Source organism: Phyllostomus hastatus, unplaced genomic scaffold (assembly GCF_019186645.2).
Source record: "Phyllostomus hastatus isolate PE091 unplaced genomic scaffold, TTU_PhHast_1.1 phas_contig_62, whole genome shotgun sequence".
Classification (NCBI taxonomy): Eukaryota; Metazoa; Chordata; class Mammalia; order Chiroptera; family Phyllostomidae; genus Phyllostomus; species Phyllostomus hastatus.
In genome coordinates this window covers 16491301-16512464 of record NW_025333921.1, presented here as the reverse complement: position 1 = coordinate 16512464, position 21164 = coordinate 16491301, and the positions used below count along the sequence as shown (strand labels likewise).

Genomic DNA, 21164 nt, shown 5'->3' with positions numbered 1-21164 from the left:
AACCAACAGAAAGAAAACAATAATTTAGTAACAAAAACCAACCAGAACTGACATAAAATTGAACTCTATGGAAGTCTGACAACCAAGGAGTTAAAGAAGAAACATTTATCCAAACTGGAAGGAGGGGTGAAGTTGGGCAGCCGGGGGGAGAGGACTCTCGGCAAGGTGGCAGCAGGGGGACACAGGGAGGCGGCATTTTGTGGAGGGGCATGGCACACAAGGTGGCTGGCTGACCGGGGGTCCTACATTCACATACAGATAAACCAGGTGAAACTGGGGAGTGAGACAGATCAGGCAACCCAGGGTCCCAGCACCAGGAAATACAACCTCAAAACACTGATTGAAAACATTTGTGGGGGGTTGACTTCCAGGAGAGACTTCCAGCCTCACAGGAGACTTTGTTGGAGAGACCCACAGGGCTCTGGAGCGTGCACAGGCCCACCCACCTGGGAATCAGCACCAGAAGGGCCCACTTTGCTTGTGAGAAGAAGGGGAAGTGACTGAAATCTGGCAGAGAGTGGAGCAACTGCTATTGTTCCCTCCTGGACCCTGACCCACTTAGTGTCACAACCCAGTGATGTGGGTTGCCCTGCCCAAGGCTCCACCCTTCATATGTAACAGGTGTGTCAAGACAATAAAAATGGCCCAAATGAAAGAACAGATCAAAGCTCCAGAAAAAATACAACTAAGTGACCCAGAGAGAGCCAACCTATCAGATGCACAGTTCAAAGCACTAGTGCTCAGGATGCTCACAGAATTGGTTGAATTTGGTCGCAAATTACATGAACAAATGAAGACTACACCAAATGAAATAAAGAGAAATAAATAGTGATAGGAAGGAAACTGGGACTCAAATCAATGGAGTGGACCAGAAGGAAGAAAGAAACAATCAAACAGAAAAGAATGGAGAAATAAGAATTCAAAAAAATGAGGAGAGGCTTAGGAATGTCCAGGACATCTTGAAACGTTCCAACATCCAAATTATAGGAGTACCAGAAGGAAAAGAGGAAGAGCAACAAGTGGAAAAGTTAACTGAACAAATAATAAAGGAGAACTTCCCCAATCTGGCAAAGGAAATAGACTTCCAGGAAGTCCAGGAAGCTCAGAGAGCCCCAAAGAAGTTGGACCCCAGGAGGAACACACCAAGGCACATCATCATTACATTACCCAAGGTTAAAAGAAGGAGAGAATCCTAGAAGCATAAGAGATAAGGAGACAGTAACCTGCAATTCCCATGAGACTGTCAGCTGATTTCTCAAAAGAGACCTTACAGGCAAGAAGGGGCTGGAAAGAAGTATTCCAAGTCGTGAAAGACAAGGACCTACATCCAAGATTGCTCTATCCAGCAAAGGTTTCATTTGGAATGGAAGGGCAGATAAAGTGCTTCTCAGATAAGGTCAAGTTAAAGGAGTTCATCATCACCAAGCCCTTATTACATGAAATGTTAAAGGGACTTATCTAAGAAAAAGAAGATAGAAAACATGTACAGTAAAGTGACAACAAACTTACAATTATTAACAACCACACCTAAAACAAAAACAAAAATGAACTAAACAAACAACTAGAACAGGAACAGAACCACAGAAATGGAGATCACATGGAGGGTTATCAACAGGGGAGTGGGAGGAGGAGAGAGGGGGAAAAGGTATGGAGAATAAGTAGCATAGATGGTAGGTTGAAAATAGACAGGGGGAGGGCAACAATAGTATGGGAAATGTAGAAGCTAAAGAATTTATAAGTATGACCCATGGACATGAACTAAAGTGAGGGAATGTGGGTGGGAGAGGGTGTGCATGGTGGAGGGGAGTGAAGGGAGGAAAATGGGACAACTGTAATAGCATAATCAATAAACTATATTGAAAAAGATAGAAAATAATTAAAAAAAAAGCCAGATCTGGTTACCTCCCTTCTCCCCATGGGCCCCCTCAGCTAATAGGGTTTGACTTCATTTGAGTATGCCGTGAGGCCTCTCCCTTCCTGGCCCTGATGTCTTTGCAGGGCGCATCACATAACTCAGGCTTGGGTGTCAGACGCACTTCCATGGAGTCCCAGCTCTGCCGAGGCCTGTGTGCGCCATCACTGAACCCCGCCAAGCCTCCGATCTCCACCTGGGAAAAAGAAGTGGTGTCCCCTGCCTAAGAGGCGGTGTGTGTGTGTGCCCTAGTGTGTGGTCTTTGGGCATGCTGAGTGTGGGGCTTCTTGCCTGGCTGCAGGTGCTGGGGCATGGGAAGCAGAGTGCAAAGTTAATGGGCAGCCACGGGGAGCAGGCTGTCTTTGCTGTTCCCAGACTGGGGGCTTGGCCCGTGACCCCTGCTCCTCTCTGCACCCACTTGCCTCATTCCTGACCAGGTGCACGGAGAGGTTCTGCTCCAGCATTGCCTGCTCACTGCCTCTGCCTGCACACCTCATAGGGCTCAGAAAGGGAATCTGGTGAGCCTGCTCCTCTCATCACTCTAAAGAGGTTGCTAGTCAGCTTGTGAGGGCTGTGCTTGGGGCCAGAGCACACCCGTGGCTCTGCTGGCTGTGGCCAGTGTCCTTCAGCACAGACCGTGATGTCGGGAAGCAGAGCCTCTGTCACTTCACATCTCCCTCATTTCAAAGATACCACAGGTAGTGGAGGGAAACCAAGCACCTTCCTGGCCCGGGTGTTCCCAGGTCAGCTCCTGAGAAGGATGTCTGTGCCTATGCTGAGTGCCTCCCATCCCTGAGTCCTTTGCCAGCATTGCTGAGCAGGACAGCTGGATTGGGATCCACCTTGTGGTCCCAACTCCCTAAGCCCCACCCCTTACACTCAGTAGGGAATTCCATTATGGAGTTCCTCCCCTTTTCTACTCAGCAGAAAGGGCAAAGCAGTTAGTTGTCCTAGATATAAAATAGCAGCTTGGAAAATAAAAAGTGAGGGGCAGCTTCTGGGCAAGTGTGTAAGTGCAGCTTCTGTGTTAGAAATGTTAGAATTATTTTTTATTTTTGTAGAAGGAGGACATTACCTTTTATCTTCACATTTTGGCGCACTCGTGATGAGTCTGACTCTATCCACAGTTCCACTGTCCCTCTGGGAGAGGTCTGGGCTGCACGCCAGGGCCACAGTCCTTCCGGAAGGGCACAGCATGGCTCGGAGCTGGCCTTGGCCACACGGGGAGGCTGCTGGCCTTCTTACTTGCTTCTTGGCATAGCTTAGTAAATGTGCTCTATGACCTTAACGGGTGGAGGAGATCTCTATTAACAGTGCAATTCTCTGTCTTGCCAAGGATGTTCCTGGAACTCCAGAGGGGCAGGGTGAAGGCACCGGAAGGTCAGGGCCCTGGGTCCAGAGGCCGTGTAGAAGGATTGACCCTCAAGTCCAGAAACTGCAAAGGAAGTAGGAATGAGTCAAGATTTGTCCAGTGGTTTCATAAACCTGGCCATGAGCTGGACATCACCTGAGAACCTTTTGAGGCTGAACATACATCTACTTTATGACCCAGCAATTCCAATGCCAAGTGTCTACCCATACAAATGAATACTTGTGTCCATAAGACAGGTACTGGAATGTTCACAGCAGCACTTTTGAAACAGGCAAAAACAGAAACCACCCAGATGCCTATCAGTAGTAAAATGAAAAAATCAATTGTAGTAGGTCCATAGAACAGAATTCTAAACACTAGCAAAAACGCACAGTTCAAAACTACGTGGAACACTGGGTGAATGTCACTAGTGCATTGCCAAGTAAAAGGAGCCACATAAAAGAACACATAAGATATGATTCCATTCAAAGAACATCCCCAAGAAGCAAATGAGCCCCAGTGGTCAACATTCCTTCTAGGACAGATGTCCACTCAGCGCCCTGTCCCTAGATGGCTATTTCCGTGGTCGTCAGGTTTGTGATCACAGATGCCTGCTGCTAAGGTGGCTTTGCTGTTTGGAAGGGAAGGTCTCTCCTTGTAGTTCCCTGAGGCACAGGTCCCTGCCTGGCTGCAGGAGAGGGTGCAGCTGTCGCTGGGCCTGGCTTTGAGAAGAGCTGGCAAGATCCATGGGGATGCTCTGGTATTTCCCACATCCACAAGATGTTCCGGGGAGAGTGTGGGCTTCTCTCTGGAGCAGGAGACACCAAAGGGGACCCACTTGTGACCACGAAGGCCCAGCTGGGTCAGGCAGTGAGGCCTGGCCATGCTTTTTGCCTCAGCATTGGCTGTGGCACTACTTCTGTGGAGATGTGGGGGAGCCCTGCAGGGGGGCCTGACCTGCCAACAGGACTGGGCTGGGGAAAGGGGGCCGGGTCACTGGAGGAGTGTTGCCCAGACAAGCCACAGCCCAGGGGGCTGTAGTCAAGGGAACAGTGCAGTCGGGGCAGCAGGGACCCAGATTGTGCTTTACTGAGTAGTCCATCCCATCCTGTCTGGGCCACTTTATCCTTTTCCATGTGTTGTCTGCCTCCTTTGATCAGTCAGCCACGTGGATTGAGTGCCTACTTGTGCTGGGCCAGGGCTGCCTGCCCACCCTACAGGCCAGGGCTCCTAGAGGAAAGGGCCCATTTGTGGGTGACCCACCAGCTCCTGTCCAGCCCCCTCCTCCCTCTCCTGCTGGGCATCAGGCATTCTGTTTGTCCCTTCACTCTGATTGCCTTGCCGTCTTGTGTCCCCTGCTCCCTCTCGGTGTGTTGTCATCTCCTTTCTCTGTCTCTCCTTCACTCATTCATTTAGCAAACACTGGGTGCTTGCTGTGTCCCAGGGATCAGAGATGTTTCACACACCTGCCCGGGGGAGCCCATAGTTGATGGGGGGATGGACATAAAAGGACAAGCACAGCCTATTGTACTAAGTGCTGGCGCAGAATAAAAGGGACAAGGGACCACAGAGGACAAGGGACCACAGCTCTGCTGTAGGGAAACCAGGGAAGGCTTCACAGAGCAGGTGACCTTTGAACTGGAATTTATAAGATGATCAGGTAAATAAGCATAGGAAGTAATTCCAGGTACAGTGAACATGGAGGTGTGAAGGGCTGCTGTGGTGAGGAAGTAAAGGGGCTCAACAGAGCTGCAGGGGAGTCTAGAAAGGGAAGCAGGAGAATCAGGAAGACCAGCTGAGGAGGCAAGAGGGAACTAAAGAAGGAAAGTCAGCAGGAGAGGGGCCAGATCAGATCTGGGCACCAGATGGCTATTTGGCAGTGTGCATGCAGCAGAGGGCCAGGTAAGGAAGGGCAAGCCTGGGGCAAGTTCAGTTAGGGAGCTGTTGCCAGTATCCAGGAAAAAGACAATGGTGGCCTGGGCTTGCATGGTGCAGCAGGAACGGAGAAAGTGGATGATACTGTGGGTTAAGTAGTGGTAAGGCTCTCAGGGCCTTGGGGACTGATTGGTTGAGTGGTGGGGTGAAGAATGAGTGGAGGACTCTGGCTCTGGTCACTGTGGAGGATGGGGCCTTTCAGGGACACTGGGTGCTCAGAAGTGAGAAGGGCTGGGGTATGACACTGAGCTCACTTTAATGATGGATACGCCTAGATGATGGAGCAGAGGTGCTGGGTAGAGGCGTAAATGTGGGAGTGAGTGCCTGGGGGAGGCATTCAGAGCAGAGTGTGTGGGCCGGGTGTCCTGTGAGGCCAAGTCCGTGAGGTCTGTGGGAAGCAGCTTCACTCGCTATCTCTGGGTTCCCTACTCTTTGCCTCTCTCCCTCTCCTACCTTCTTAGTGTCTCCCCTTTCTTGATGGGCCTGGCTCCCCAACTGACATCTGGTGCTAGCTGCCCATCCCTGCCATCTTGGCAGGCCACATACCAGCCTCCTGGAATGATAAACTCAGTAAGTATTTGCAGAAGGAATGAAGGAATGGGCAGGTGACCTCAGTTCCCACTCTAGCCAATGAGGCGGGAGGGCAGAGCAGGCCCCTGCTGTGTCTTCTGCACAGGTGTCCTGCCTTCCAAGCAGGCTCAGCAGGGTAAAAGGACCTTGTCTGAGGATTTTCCCAAACTTTTCTACCCCTTCAGTGTACAAAATACTGGGCCTCCCCTGCCCCATTACCCTCATGACAATAATATTGTTTGTGGCTTTGATTGAAAAAATAAATATGGATTTGAGAAGCTCTGATATTTGTTTTCAATTATAGTTTACTTTCAATGTTATTTGGTATTGGTTTCAGGCATACAGCATAGTTGTTAGACAATCATATACTTTATAAAGTGTTCCCCCTGATATTTCCAAAACTGACCTGGCACCATACACAGTTATTACAATATTATTGACTGCATTTCCTATGCTGTCTGTAGTTTACATCCCCATGATGGTTTCATAACTGCCAATTTGTACTTAATCCCTTCACCTTATTCACCCAGCCCCCCAATCCCTCTCCTCTCTCCTTGGTGCTCTCTGCATCTTTGAGTCTGTTTTAATTCTATTTGTTTATTTTGTTCTTTAGGTTCCATATATAAGTGATATATAATTTGTCTTTCTATCTCTAACTTATTTAACTGAGCACAATACCCTCAAGGTCCATCCATGCTGTCACAAATGGTAAGATTTCATTCTTTTTTTTTTTTAGTTATATTTTGTCGATTATGCTGTCACAGTTGTCCCAACTTTCCCCCTTTTCCAACCTCCACCCAACAACCCCCATTCCCTCAGGCAATCCTCACACCATTGTTCATGTCCATGGGTCATATGTATAAATTCTTTGGCTACTTGATTTCCTGTACTGTACCTTACATCCCCCTGGCTATTCTGTAACTATCTGTACTTTTAATCCTCTCACCTCTTCACCCTTCCCCCCACATCCTCCTCCCATCTGGCAACCGTCAAAATGCTCTCCGTATCTGTGATTCTGTCTGTATTCTTCTTGTTTGCTTAGTTTGCTTTTTAGATTTAATTGTTCATGGATATGTATTTATTGCCATTTTATTATTCATAGTTTTGATCTTCTTTTTCTTAAATGAGTTCTTTTAAAATTTCACATAGTAGTGGTTCAGTGATGATGAACTCCTTTAGTTTTTTCTTCTGGTAAGCTCTTTACCTTCAACTCTAAATGATATCTTTGGTGGGTAGGGCAATATTGGCTGTAGGTTCCTGCTTTTCATGACTTTGAATATTTCTTACTAATCCCTTCTGGCTTGCACAGTTTCTTTTCAGGAATCAGCTGACAGTCTTATAGGAACTCCCCTGTAGGTAACTAAGTGCTTTTCTCTTGCCGCTTTTAAGATTCTCTCTTTATCTTTAACATTTGGCATTTTAATTATGATATGTCTTGAAGTGGGCCTCTTTGCATCCATCTTGTTTGGGAGTCTTTGTGCTTCCTGGACTTGCATGTCTATTTCCTTCACCAAATTGGGGGAATTTTCTTTCATTATCCTTTCAAAAAGATTTCCATTTTTTTGCTCTTTCTCTTTTCCTTCTGGCATCTCTGTGATGTGAATGTTGGGCCCCTTGAAGTTGTCCCAGAGGTTGCTTATACTATCCTCATTGTTTTTGGATTCTTTTTACTTCCTGTTGTTCTGATTCATTGTTTTTTGCTTCTTTATGTTTTTGATTCTTGGCTTCATCCACTCTACTGTTGTTTCCCCATAAATTGTTCTTTATTTCAATTAGTGAAGCCTTCATTTCTGACTGGATCATTTTTATGCTGTTGAGGTCCTCACTAAGTTCCTTGCACATCTTTATAACCAGTGTTTTGAACTCTGAATCTGATAGATTGCTCGTCTCCATTTTGTTTAGCTCTTTTTCTGGAGATTTGATCTGTTTTTTTCATTTGGACCATGTTTCTTTGTCTCCTCCTTTTGGCAGCCTCCCTGTGTTTGTTTCTGTATATTAGGTAGAGCTGCTTTGACTCTGTGTCTGGTAGTGTGGCCTAATGTATTAGGTGTCCTGTAAGGTCCAGTGGCACAGCCTCCCTATCACCCAAGTTGGGTACTTAAGGTGTGCCCTTTGTGTGGGCTGAGTATACCCTCCTCTTGTAGATGAGCATTGGTTGCTGTTGGCAGGTCAATGGGAGGGATTTACCCAAGCCAGTCAGTTGTAGGGACTGGCTGTGACCACTGACCACCAACCTACACCCTCTGTGGAGGATCAGCTGTCCAGGGGCAGGGTGGTGGTGCTCCAATATGGTCTGTAGCTGTCCACTAGGTGCACAGGCTCTGGGGTTTCCTGGGTGGTGCAGGTCAGGGTCAACCCCACCTGTCTTTGCCCAGGGCCACCCTGCTTGGGCTCTAAAGCACTCTGAGATTGTTGCTACTTGTCCTGGTCTGAGAGATTCCCAGGTAAAGCCAAACTGTGAATCTAGGCTGGCTGCTGCCAGTGCCATGCCTGGGGCCACTTAGAAAAGGGTATGGGGGCTCAGGGCTCACTGAGATTGGCTGTTGCTTTCGAGAAGATTTAGGAAGTTGTGAAGTATGAGCCAAGACCAGCCATATTAATGAAAAGCAGCTTGGGTGGGCCCATAAGTTGGGTGGGACAGAGTCTCAGGGAGTCTCCAGGGTAGGGAAAGCAGTGTTAGCAAGGTTATTGGAGTGTCAGATATGGTACCCACCTACTTTCTCTGTGACTCAGTCTGGAATGATGTGGTTTCTTTAAATCCATAGATGTCAGACTTCCATTCAACTCAATTTCTGACAGTTCTGAGTAATGATTGTTCTATAATTTAGTTGTAATTTTGATGTTATTGTGCAATGAGATGAGCTGTGTTTACCTATGCCACCATCTTGATCGGAAGGAAAAGGATTCCATTCTTTTTTATGGCCAAATAATATTTCATTGTATATATGTACCACCTTTTCTATATGTAATCATCTATTGATGGGCACTTCGGTTGCTTCCATATATTGTAAATAACACTGCAATGAACACAGGGGTGCACATATTCCTTCAAATTAGTGTTTTGGGTTTCTTTGGATATAGACCCAGAAGTAGAACTGCTGGGTCATAAGACAGGTCCACTTTTAATCTTTTAAGGAGCCTCTATCCTGTTTCCACAGTGGCTGCATCAATCTACATTCCCACCAACAGTGCACGAGGGTTCCCTTTTCGCCACATCCTTGTCAACACTTGTTTGTTAATTTATTGATGATAACCACTCTGACAGGTGTGAGATGATATCTCATTGTGGTATTTCCCTGATTAGTGACATTGAGTATTTTTTCATGTCTACTGGCCATCTGTATGTCCTCTTTGGAGAAGTGTCTATTCAGGTCCTCTGCCCATTTCTTAATTGGATTGTTTACTTTGAGTAGTATGAGTTCTTTATAAATTTTGGATATTACCCCCTTGTTGGATGTATCATTGACAAATCTAATTCAGCAGGTTGTCTTTTGTTTTGTTGACGGGTTCCTTTGCTGTGCAAAAACTTTTTAGTTTGATGTGATCCCATTTATTTATTTTTTTATGTTCCTTCCCAAGGAGATATATCAGAAGAAAATTGCTAAGAGAAGAGTCAGAGATTTTTTATTTACTCATTTTTTTTTATCCTCACCCAAGGGCATTGTTTTCATTGCTTTGAGAGAAAGAGAGAGACAGACAGGCAGACATACATTGATTGGTTGTTTCCCATACATGCCCCAACCAGGGATTGGACCCACAACCTGGGTATGCACCCACACCAAGAATTGAACCCTCAACAACTTTTGGTCTACAGGTTGACTCTTCAACCAAATGAACCATACCAGCCAGGGCAAAAAATGTCAGAGATTTTACTGTTTGTTTTCTTCTAGGAGTTTTATGGTTTTGAGTCTTACATTTAAGTCTTTAATCCATTTTGAGTTTATTCTTGAATATGGTGTAAGAAGGTAATCTAGTTTCATTTTTTTGTGTGTATATCTGTTCAATTTTCCCCACACCATGTATTTAATAGACTGTCTTTACCTCATCATATGTTCTAGCCCCCTTTGTCAAATATTAATTGACCATATAGACATAGGTTTGTTTCTGGGCTCTCTGTTCTATTCCATTGAGCTATATGTCTGTTTTTATGCCAGTACTATTCTATTTTGATTACTATAGCCTTGTAGTATAGTTTGATTATCAGGTAGTATATACCTCTAATTTTCCCTTCTTTCTCAGTATTCCTGAGGCTATTTGTTCTTTGTGGTTCCATATAAATTTTTGGATTTCTTGTTCTAGTACTGTGAAATGTGCCATTGGGCCCTGGTTGAGTAGCTCAGTTGGCAAGAGTCTTGTCCAAGGTTGCGGGTTTGATCCCCAGTGAGGGTACATACAAGGGTCAATCAATGAATGGATGGACAGGTGGAGAAATGGGTCAATGTTTCTCTCTCTCTCCCCCCACCTCTCTCTCTTCCCAAGATCAATAAAAATAAAATATTATTGGTAGCCGGGGCTGGTGTGGCTCAGGGGATTGAGTTCCAGCCTGCAAACCTAAAGGCTACCAGTTCGGTTCCCACTCAGGGCACATACCTGGGTTGTGGGCCAGGTCCCCAGAAGGGGGTGCATGAAGGGCAATCGATCAATGTATCTCTGTCACATCAATGTTTCTCTCCTTCTCTCCCTCCCTTTCCTTCTCTCTAAAAATAAATAAAATCTTTAAAAATATATTATTGGTATTTAAATAAAAATATTATTGGTATTTTGATAGGAATTGGGTTGAATCTATAGATTGCTTTGGGTAGTATGGGCATTTTAATGATGTTAATTCTTCCTATCCGTGAACACAGTATATGCTTCCATTTATATGAATCTTCTTCAGTTTCTTCAGTATCTTATAATTCTCTGAGTGTAGGTCTTTTGCCTTCTTGGAGAACCTGTAATATTATTAACTCCACAGTGTGCACGTGGAGGTGGGATGGACATGGATGGGCAGGGGGTGTAATTCACAGCGCACAGCGTAGGAGCAACTCACGCGAAGACGTCTATGCAGGAATGGATGGAAGCTGTCAGCAGTGTGGGGGGTCCACAGTCGTTCCCCACCCACCCCACCCCCTGCTCCCTGCTCTTGAAGCCTCCTTCCTAGTCCTCTGGGTGGAACCCAGTTAGCCTCTGGGTGCCCACCCACCTGCCTGGTTCTGCTGGTGAATGCTCAGTGGTCACTCCACGCTAGATCTTTACTCTCCTTTCTTTATTTTAACTCATCTGGACAAATACTGTAGGGGTGAAGACTGATTAGCAGAACATCTGAGTTGAAGGCAATTTTGAAAGCCATGCATTTTGGCCACAGGGCGGTCTCCTCGCCGGGACAGCCAGGAGAGCTGGCTCATGAATGGACATGAAGGAATGACTTGTAACCATCCTACTGACCACAAGTAAAGGGGTCACTTTTAGTTTAAAGATATTTGGAAGTTGTGTGTTCCCAAATGACACCATTTATTACTGTGATTTTCTTCATGGAGATGCCGTGGTAATGTGCACAGCCCTCTTTTGTTGTCCTCATGGTCTGTAGCTCCTCCAGCTTCTGCTCTTTACCTTGCTTACACTGTCTTCTCCCAGTCATTCCTCAAACGTGTGCCTGCATGTAGCCTGGGGTTCAGGCTCAGGGGGTCAGTGTGGAGCAGGCAGGGTCCCTCAGGTCTAGAGCCCTGGAGGAGAACAGCGAGAGTACCCCAGTAGCAGGACAGGTGTGATCTGGGTGCTGGGAGAGCCCCAGCAGGGCCTCCACCCTGGGCTGTGGAGGGCCGAGGGAAGCCTCCCCTCCCCAAGAAAGTCACATTTAAACCTAAAGGCGAGAGGTTTAGAATCTATCCATGCAAGGGCATGATTATCCATGCACAGTGAGATTATGCAAGGTCATAGTCCTACCCCATGGGTAAGGCTCAGCTTCCTTTTCTCTCAGAGCCCTCCTGTAATTCTTTCACCCAACAATGTACGTGCCTCTGAGTTCCGGCAGCCCCTCCAGCTCAAATCACACTCTCCAGTGCCTGAGGAACAGTCTTCCTGCCTCTGAAACCACGAGCCAGGCTCCATCTCCTTCTCCTCCAGGTCCTGTTTTATCCCCTGGTCTTCAGGCTCAAGTGCTTGTTCCTTAGGGTGGAGCCCATGCCCTCCTCGTCCCTGGTGGCCCAGTGGGGTCAGGGGCTGCCCAGATGATTCTCTCTGAGGGCTCAGTGGTTTGACCTGGATGTGTGCCACCCTACGGGCTGCTCTTGTCAAAGCACTCAAAGCAAAGAAGGGACAGACAGATGAGACGGATAGAATCTACCACACAAAACTTAAACACAAGTATAGCAACAATACCGGACAAAACTAAAAGACAAATGACTAACTGGGGGAAATATTTGCAAAAATGATAAGCCAAGGATTAATATTATCAATAAAGACTTTGTACAAATCAGTAAGAAAAATAGGAAGATCCTTACAGAGAATTCACATTTCAGTGGTTAATAAATATTTGGGAAAAAGTGTTCAACCTACCAGTAAGTAGAAATGGAAATAAAAACAATACATTCTCACCTATCAAATTTGCAAAAGGTGAGAAAAAGATAATGCCCAGTGTAGGGCTTGGACGTAAGGACGCGGGCACCCTGAGTCAGTGCTAAGACCGTGTCCACTGGTAAAGCGTCTGGAAAGCATTTTGGAAGTGAGTCTAATGAACCTGAGAAATGTTCACTCTCAATCCACTAATTTCCCTTCTGAGACTGTATCTTAGAACAGTGACAGTGATATGGAGAATTTCTTATGAAATTATGTTAAGAAAGAAAAATAGGGCATACAAATTATATGATACATAATCCCACTCACATAAATTATAAATTTATGCACAATGTATCTTTGGGTGATTTGGGGGGATATTTTTCTTATGGGTGATTTTGATCATTATATTTATATTTTTTCTATAATTAGCATTAAAAAAAACAAGGGGGGGGCCTGGCTGGTATGGCACCCTTAGTTGGGTATCATCCTGCAAACCCAAGGTCATGGGCTTGATTTTGGGCACATGCCTGGGTTGTGGGTCTCTCACACTGATGCTTCTCTCCCTCTTTTTCTCCTGCCTTACCCCTCTCTCTAGAATCAATGAAAGAAAAAAAAATTTTTAAATCAAAGGGGAAAAAGCCTCTGTGAAATGTGAAATGATGGAACAAAATAAATTCTGAAATTAACTTTGGGAGTCAAAGTGTCAAATCACTACAATCTGTCACTTTGCAAGATTTGAAATGTATGTTGATGTGTATATCAAAACCCTCCGTAAATCTGGGGTGGAGGCCACCAGGTCACAGAGCTGTGGCTGGGCTGATTTTGCAGGTGAGGTCACTTGGTTGTGATATGTGTACAGCCTGTGCCATGCTTGGCCTGTTTCCTAATCTGTACAAGGGTCTGGTGGCAGGGGAGTAGGGGTGGGAATCAGACTAAATAATCTCGGAGAGTCCTGGCAGATCTCTGCTGAGTCTGTAACTCTGTTCTTAAAGGAGAGAACTTGGACTTGCCTGAGTCACCGAGCTGAGAGCAACTGAGGGCTGTGATCGGCAGGCTCTGGGTTCCAGCTCCTCACCTGGGAGAGACCACTGCACAGGGCCTGTTACCTATTCCCGCCACCGCACTGTCCTGCCTCAGCTCTGCGTGTTGGCCACCCTCTCTTCCCATTAGCCCTGGGCCCGATTTGACTGCTCAGGCTTTATTATTTCAAGCCTGTCTTCCTGGAGGGGCAGAAAGCTGGGAACCCTATTATTTGGAGCCATTTAGTGGAGACATGAACTCAAAGGCAATTGAGGAGCTCACTCTTCCCAGGGAGAGGAGGCTCCTCCTTCCAGGGCCTTCAGTCTGGGATGTTTTTGAGACGGATTGGCTCTCAGGCTGCACTACCCTGATTGTCCAAAGGCAGCCAGTGGTGACTTCCTGGTGTGGGGCAGCCCCTCCCCTCCTGGCCCACATTTCCCTGTGGGCTCTCTAGAATCCACCCCCACACCCTAGGCCACCTCAGTTCCTCAGCTTTGAAGAGGCTCCTGTGTCCAGCGTCCTTTCCCAGAAACTGACGATTCACAGTAAAGCTCAGATCTGGCTTTCAGCCTTGAGTGAGTCTCAGAGTCCTCCCTCCCAGTGTGCGTTAAGGGTGGGACCAGAGGCCTAATTCTGCCTGGCATCTGCATGAGGTGGATTGATTTTCTTCCAGCTCACTGATAAACTGAACTCAGACTTCTAGGAAAGACAACTAGTGAGACTCCTTCCTCTGTTGGCTGTTCCAGAACACCTGTCTGAGCTGCTACCTGAGGGCTGCAGTGTCTTCAGTCTCACCCTGAATAGTGGGGCTAGTCTGGGGTGGAAAGCAGAGGCAGCTGCCCTGGGTATGGTGGAGCTGGTAGGGAAAGGGGTTCCCATGAAGCCCCCCTTCCCAACGTGGACCTATTTCTTCTTAGCAACCAACAGATGCTTGGGAAGACGACTTCTCTGAAGAGCCCTGTGTTCTGCTCAGAGAAACTGGACAGGGTTCCGACACCCCAGGACTCCAGGTGAGGCCCTGCTAAGTCAGATAGGCATATGGACTGGGAGTGGGAAGCCCTGGGGAGGTGACCTGTTGGAAATGGGACCTTAAGGCTGAGTGAGGATGTTAGGTGGAGCCTAGGTTGCCCAGGGCCTCTTCCTCACACTCCCAGGCCTGACCCAGTGCACTGGGACCTAGCAGAGTCCCTACTTCTCAGGTTACCAGCCTCCTCCCCTGCCCACCTGTCCTCAGGCCAACTTGGCTAGAACAAAGGTTTGCGTTTCAGCACCTCCCCATTCTCCCCCAACCTTGGTAGCCTCTGTGAGGTCAGGTGAGTCTGCAGAACACCTCACTGCAGAGCTCCAGGCCACCAGGAGGAGGCTGCTGGGAGGGCAGCCCAGCTGGGATCATGGCTCATAGTCAGGACCCGGAGCTGTGAGTCTGACACCACCATCTCACCCACTCCCCAGACTGGTTCTCTTTCCTCCCTGTGCCTCCTACTCCTTTATTCTTGACTCTGTTCCTCTGCTTACCCCTTGGCCAGAGAAATAGGGAAGGGTTTTTAACACCCAGAGGTGGATGGCTCCTAAGCATCTCTGGGAGATCTAAGCTCAGGCTGAGCAAATCTCCCGGGGGGAGGCACTGCTCACAGCTGTCTGGAGGGAGGGGTCACTGGGACTCCTTTGTGTGGCCCCTCTGTGCAGACTGGAGCATCCTTCCCTAGGGTCGAGTTACTCAGCTGCTGTGCTTATCGCTGTGCTTATCGCTGTGCTGTAGCCCCTAGAGAAGGGCCCTTCTCCAATCTCTGCCTCAAGCTTCTGGCTTGAAGCCAGGGCAGAACTGGCACTGAGGATGCATGGGTAGGGCTCAAAGTTTCCTTGCCCCTGGAATGGAATGTCTCCTTTGCAGTCTGCACTGGCCAGAAGGCCTGAAGAGTGAAGAGATCAAGAAATACAGCCGAGAAGGGGTAAGTGTGTGAAGGCTGACTTCTCACTGCCCAGCAAGGGAGGGGCCCTGGACAACCTGAATTCAGTGACTGCTGGCTCCTTGGCCACCAGTGCACCTGAATGGTGTCCCCTCCTGGGTGGGAGTGGTGCAGTTCCCTTCCAGGAATAGGCTGCCTGTCAGCACCCAGCGTGACCAGAGAACAAGCTGTGCTCAGAACTCAGCCCTCTGCACCCGCTGGCTACTTACCGGCCTCTTCATGCTCAGTCCCTGGGGGGCCTGCGGCATGACCTGGTGCCTGGAGCAGGGCCCCTTTGGTGTGTGATCTCCCAGGACTTCTCAGCCCTACCCCGTGTGTTTGCAGACACTGCTGAGTAAATACAACCAGCAATACCATAAGCTGTTCAAGGACATCCCCTTAGAGGAGGTGGTTCTCAAAGGTGAGCTATCTCCCCTGCATGCCCGGGCAGGCGCCCACAGTGCCCGAGGCCCAGGTACTGGCCTCACACTTTAGAAATGGGAACTGGCTGCCCTTTGGATGTGGTTGGTCCATTTTTCTTCAAAAGTGTGAGAAGACTAGGCTGGTTTGGGTCTGAAGTTGAATTTATGAAAGTTTTCTTGAGGAAATGTCAGGGCTTCCAAATCTTATATCTGTTCTGCTCTTATCAGTGATTATTCTTTCCTGCCTGGGCCTCTCCTTGAGCCTGTGGGAGTCCTCTCTGCAGGCAGAGTGGGCAGGGCGGGCAGGGCGGGCACGGCAAGGGATTCTCCCTGAGGCAGTGAGAATCCAGGCTGGGGGCACCAGGGCAGAAACCTGCCCAGGCCCTTCGGAGTGTGAAAGGAGAGAGAGGAAACATCTAGCAGTCTGCTGGCATGGGGTGGGGGCAGTCAGGACTCTTGGGGTACTGGGGACAGGTTGTTTGGGAAGTGGGGGTCTGAGGAAGACCATTCCTGAGGCTGGATTCTGGACTCTTGAGGGTGAGGACCCAGGCCCTGGGGCTTCCTGATTGACCTCCCTCATGGTGGTCTTTTCTCCTGTGACTTCCCAGTGTGCTCCTGCGCTCTCCAGAGGGACCTCCTTCTCCAGGGCCGGCTCTATATCTCCCCCAACTGGCTCTGCTTCCATGCCAGCCTCTTTGGCAAGGATATCAAGGTAGTAAAGAATGGCAAGGTCTGTTACAGCCCAGTGAGGGTCCAGCCCCAGCCCAGGGAAGAGATAGCCCCCACCCCATGGGCATGCCTTTTCTCACGCCTGTCTCGCCGCTTGCTGGTTGGATGAGCGGCCGTGCAGCATCCTGCCTGGTGTCAGTGCTGCCCCTTCCAAAACAGGGGCCTCACCTCTACATCTGGCCTGAGTTGGCCTGAATAGTTCTCAGCCAAATTGTTCTGCCTCTGAAATGCCTTCAGAATCAGAGTGGGATGTCACACTTAGGGGCAGCCATAACTGTGGTCAGGAAGTAGCTCAGGGAAGTCCATCACTAGGGTATAGGTTCAACAGAGCCGCATCCTTGGCCTCTTGGGTAAGAGGGTGAAAGCCTGGAGTGATGTGCTGCCGGGGCTGGGCGCGGCGGGGGACAGCTGGAAGGGAAGCCTGCATGGGAAGGGGAAGCTCCAGGCATTCTCTGCCACGTGTGGCCAGGCTTCTCCTTGGTACCCGTGCTTGGCTCACTGCCGGCTAGGGCTGGGGCCCTGTGCCAGAAGCAAAGGGACAACGTCCTTGGGAATGAGTCCTGAGAGCAGCATGTTTCTCCCCCCCGAAGGTGGTCATTCCTGTGGTGTCTGTGCAAATGATCAAGAAACACAAGATGGCACGGCTCCTTCCCAATGGCCTGGCCATCACCACCAACACGAGCCAGAAGGTCTGTGTCTCCAAGCTGCACTCTCGCCAGTCTCCCACCCCCGCAGCCGGGCTGCGCACACTCCCAAGTCTTTACTCACCCCACCCCTTTGTTTTCTTCCCTTGTCCCAGTATGTTTTTGTGTCACTGCTCTCCCGGGACAGTGTGTATGACATGCTGAGGAGGGTCTGCACTCACCTACAGGTATGGAGCTCAGAAGGAGGAGTGAGGCAGGGAGGCTACTCCGGCCCGGACTGAGGTCTTGGGAATGAGGCTGTTGGGGAGATCGGCCCATTTCTTGAGCACAGGGAACAGGGGCAGGGAGAGGAGAGTAATGGGCTCAGCCTCTGTGTCAGAGGCCATCCTTGGACTGTGTGTATTTGTGAGCATGCCTCTGTGAGGCCAGCTGGACCTGGTGTGTCCCCACATGTATGCCCTCCCCTGGGCTTGCTTCCTCAGTGTACAGGCAGATGGCAGCATGGGCTGCTTCCCTGGATGCCTGTAGCTCCCTGGAGCGTAAGGTGTGGAAGGGGAGGGGCGGCAGCAGCTCGGGAGAGGAGTTGCCTTGGACTTGCCCCTCTGCTCTAGCATTAAATCGGGCACCCCTGCAAATGCTGGGAGCTAGGCTCCATCTGATCCAAAAGGGAGGTAGAGCTCTCTTAAGGCAAGCTAATGCCTTGCCATGCCTGACCATGGCTGTTCCAAATGGACAAGTCACCCCTATTCCCTTTCCTCCTCAGCCTTCCAGCAAGAAGAGTCTGAGTGTAAGAGAATTTCCAGAGGAGCCTGAGTGCGAGTCCCTGGTGAGAGCTGAGGTCAGGAGTGACCATTGCTGGCTGGGGTTGCCTGTGGCTTGAGGCTCAGGCCTTCCAGGCAGGGAGGGGCCATGACACACAACCGAGGCACCAAGCTCAAGACCCAGCAGCCGTGCTGTATCAGGGGTCTCCTAGACCCACCACACCCTATACCATGCAGAGGCACCAGGTCCTGGGCAGATCTGCTTGCCTTGTGAGCAGAACAGATATTTAGCCCTCAGAACAGTCCAGATCGGATCCCACACCTTTATAGGGACAGAACCAGTGACCCATCCTTTTTCTTTTATCAAAGTCAGGGGGGCCTTTTAGAGGATAGAGATATCCCTGGAGAAGAACTTTGAAGGCTATTACTGCAGAACTGAGACTCGTTTTAGACCTGCTGAGATTCTAGCAGTTTCTTTTGTCAGCTGGGGTTCTGGGTAGGCAGAGTTGAGTTTTTAGAGCAGGGATGGGAGGTGGAAGTGGCCCCATGGTGGTGTTTGAAGCCTCCTTCAGTAACTATTAAGCAGTCAGCCAAGCATGCAGTATGCACAATGCCATGTAGGGAGACAGAAGGTGATGTTCCCATTTTTGTTGACGGGGACCTTAAGTGCCCACTGCCAAGACCAGTGACGTGCTTAGGCCAAGAGTCCAGATTAGGAGTCATGACTTATCCCACCTGAGACAGGTTGTGCTGAGCCTTCTTGGACTCAGCTGACCCAAGCACGTACTTGGGTGGTCTCACATCTTGGATCCTGCTGTGGCTCTACACTAGCAGTCTGCAAAGACATTGTTCCCTGGAAGAGCAGCTGGTCACAGCAAGGAAACAGATAGGAGAGGCCATGGTTGCCCTGGCAGTGGTTCCCCTCCTGGGCATCTGCTTCCATGCTATGCTGTGCATCTGCGTTGGTAATATGTCAAGAAAGCTTTGATAAAGCTGGTATGGGCCCCTTAGGGCAAGTAAGATCCCAAGGGTCATGATGGGACAGCTTCTCCTGCTTTCCCTGCAGGAAGTCCTCATCCCTGAGATGAAGTGGAGAAAAGTGTGCCCTGCTTCGAGGTCCCTGTCCCACCCAGACAGCATCCCCTGTGCCCCTCGGGCATCCGTGGACTCCCCGGATAGCCTGTTCCTCTCCAGGAAACCCCCTCGGTCTGGTGAGTTCAGGGGGCTTGTACACAGTAGCGGCAGGCAAAAACCAGGCTTCTCCTCCTCTCACTTCTGTGTAAAGGGGTCATCACGGCCAGCAGGGCTTCTGAGAGCTGTTCCTTTCTTCCTCCAAGTCCATAGGGCAAGCCAAGAGTCCCAGCTGCTTCAGAGGATGGCAGAACATGGGCATGCCCATGCTGAGCTGGGGCCCTGCCAGTCCCAGGAAGGTGACTAACTGCTCTCTCACTGCAGAAAATGCCTCCTGTGAGCAGGACACACTGGAGGAGGAGCCCAGGAGCAACGAGGAACTGAGGCTCTGGAATTACCGGCTCCTCAAGGTCTTCTTTGTGTTGTAGGTGACTGTATTAGGGAAGGGGGTAGACCCATCTGGCTGTCTGGGTGTTTGGAACAGGGGCCCTGGTGTGTGGGGAGGTCACTGTCAAGAGCGAGGGGAAGATTCTGAGTCAACTAGAAGCTCCTGGGTGGTGTCTGGAGGTTACCTGGCAGACCCTTCTGTGGTGAGACAGAGTATCTCTAGTTTTTATTTTTACAACCCTGTAATTTAGGGTTAGAGGAGGGCAGGATATGAAACTGTTGGGAAAAGGACAAGTTGCACCGAACTGGGGAGGGCCGGCATCAGACAGACTAGGGGAAAGCCGCCATTCGGGCAGTGAGCTGGGTGGGCTGTGTCATGAATAGCCAGCCCCTGGCTTCCTCTCATCTAGCCTCATTGCCTTCCCCTAACTCAGCTGGCTGGGGCCTACCTCCTTAGAGGGTGATTTTACTCTCCCAGAGGAGGTGCCGGACCAAGGTGGCTGGTTAGAGGGAAGGCGGGACCAGCTGAAGAACCCGAACTCCTGCTGGGCCTTGAGGACACCTCCAGGGACAGGAGTCTCAGCACGCCCATGTGGTCGCAGGCTCGACTGCGGCTGCGGGGTGAGGGGTTCTGTAATTCTTCCAGTTGCCAGAGTAGCTCAGTCCCGCTCCTACTTTTGGTGAGCCTCTAAAAATGCCCCTCTTCTAGAAGAGAGATTCAGCCCCCCTGCCCCTTTCCCTCCAGGATCTGCTTCCTGGTCGCGTCCTCATCCTATCTGGCATTCCGCATCTCCCGGCTGGAACAGCAGCTGTGCTCCCTGAACTGGGACGGCCCAGTCCCTGGGCACAGGTGATGCCCCTTTCTCTTCCCAGTGCCTCTGGGATTCAGGGCTAAGGACAGGGACTAAAACCTACAGCCAGGCTGCTTGTGACCCTCGCTGGGCTGGCCCTGCCCTCCACAATCTGGCTGGCTGGCCCCAAGCAAGGCTGGGCAGAGTGTGCAGGGTGTGCAGACCCCACCCGACCCACTTTACGAGGTCAGGAGGGGAGGCTTCGTTGACCTTTCTACCATCCAGGCCCTTTCTCTGATCTGGGCATCTCTCCTGTGTGCAGGTAACAGCCTCTCGGCCTCTGTCCTCACTCCGCCCAGAAGAATGCCTTGGGTGCTCAGGGTCCATCAGCGGCCCCCTTGGGTCCATGACGCTGCTGCTGCGCTGGGACTGACTATGAAGGAAAATAGCCCAGAACCCCTCCTCTTCCCCTGACTCTTCTGCTTCCTCTGAGTGAACTGAAGTATCTGTTTAAAAAGCTCCTACAATTTTTGAACTCAGACAAAAAGCCAGATTTTTAGAACCAATGGAGGAATCCTGTACACTAAGCTTCAGCAACCAGTTCAGTGAAAAAAAAAATTTACCTTGTTCCTCAGAAACAGTTCTGGCACACAGGCAGAGCACTAGGGGCCACACCAAGGGACAGAGGCCATGTTTTGACATGTGAGAGGCAGCTCTTTGTCACATGGCTCAGTCCAGTGCTGGGAGCGACGCCAGCACTCAGACCAGGAGTGTGGGCTCTGTTCTCTCTCCACATACAAAGAGTCCCTGCTCTTTGGCCCACAGGACTTCTCTGCAGGGGTCCAGGTACCCACCTTTCAGGACTAGGGCAGACTGGAGGGAGGTGTGGGCAAATTATGAAGGGGAGAGGGAAGGGCCTGTGGCCAGGATTCCATCAAGAAAGGAATATTTGCCCTGGCCAGTGTACCTCACTTGGTTGGAGCATCATCTCGGAAACCAAAAGGTTGCGAGTTCTATTCCCGGTCAGG

General features: G+C 49.7%; 1 protein-coding gene across 1 annotated transcript in view; it reads left to right on the top strand.

The window, feature by feature from the left end:
- GRAMD2A (GRAM domain containing 2A) overlaps positions 1–20199 on the top strand; it is a 38981-nt gene extending 18782 nt beyond the window's left edge. The window contains exons 2-11 of the mRNA XM_045848441.1: positions 14243–14335; positions 15217–15274; positions 15617–15692; positions 16302–16405; positions 17013–17111; positions 17222–17293; positions 17830–17892; positions 18894–19038; positions 19283–19382; positions 20091–20199. Coding sequence (XP_045704397.1) covers positions 14243–14335; positions 15217–15274; positions 15617–15692; positions 16302–16405; positions 17013–17111; positions 17222–17293; positions 17830–17892; positions 18894–19038; positions 19283–19382; positions 20091–20199 — 919 coding nt within the window. The remainder of the gene's footprint in view (positions 1–14242; positions 14336–15216; positions 15275–15616; positions 15693–16301; positions 16406–17012; positions 17112–17221; positions 17294–17829; positions 17893–18893; positions 19039–19282; positions 19383–20090) is intronic.
- Positions 20200–21164: the final 965 nt, after the last annotated feature.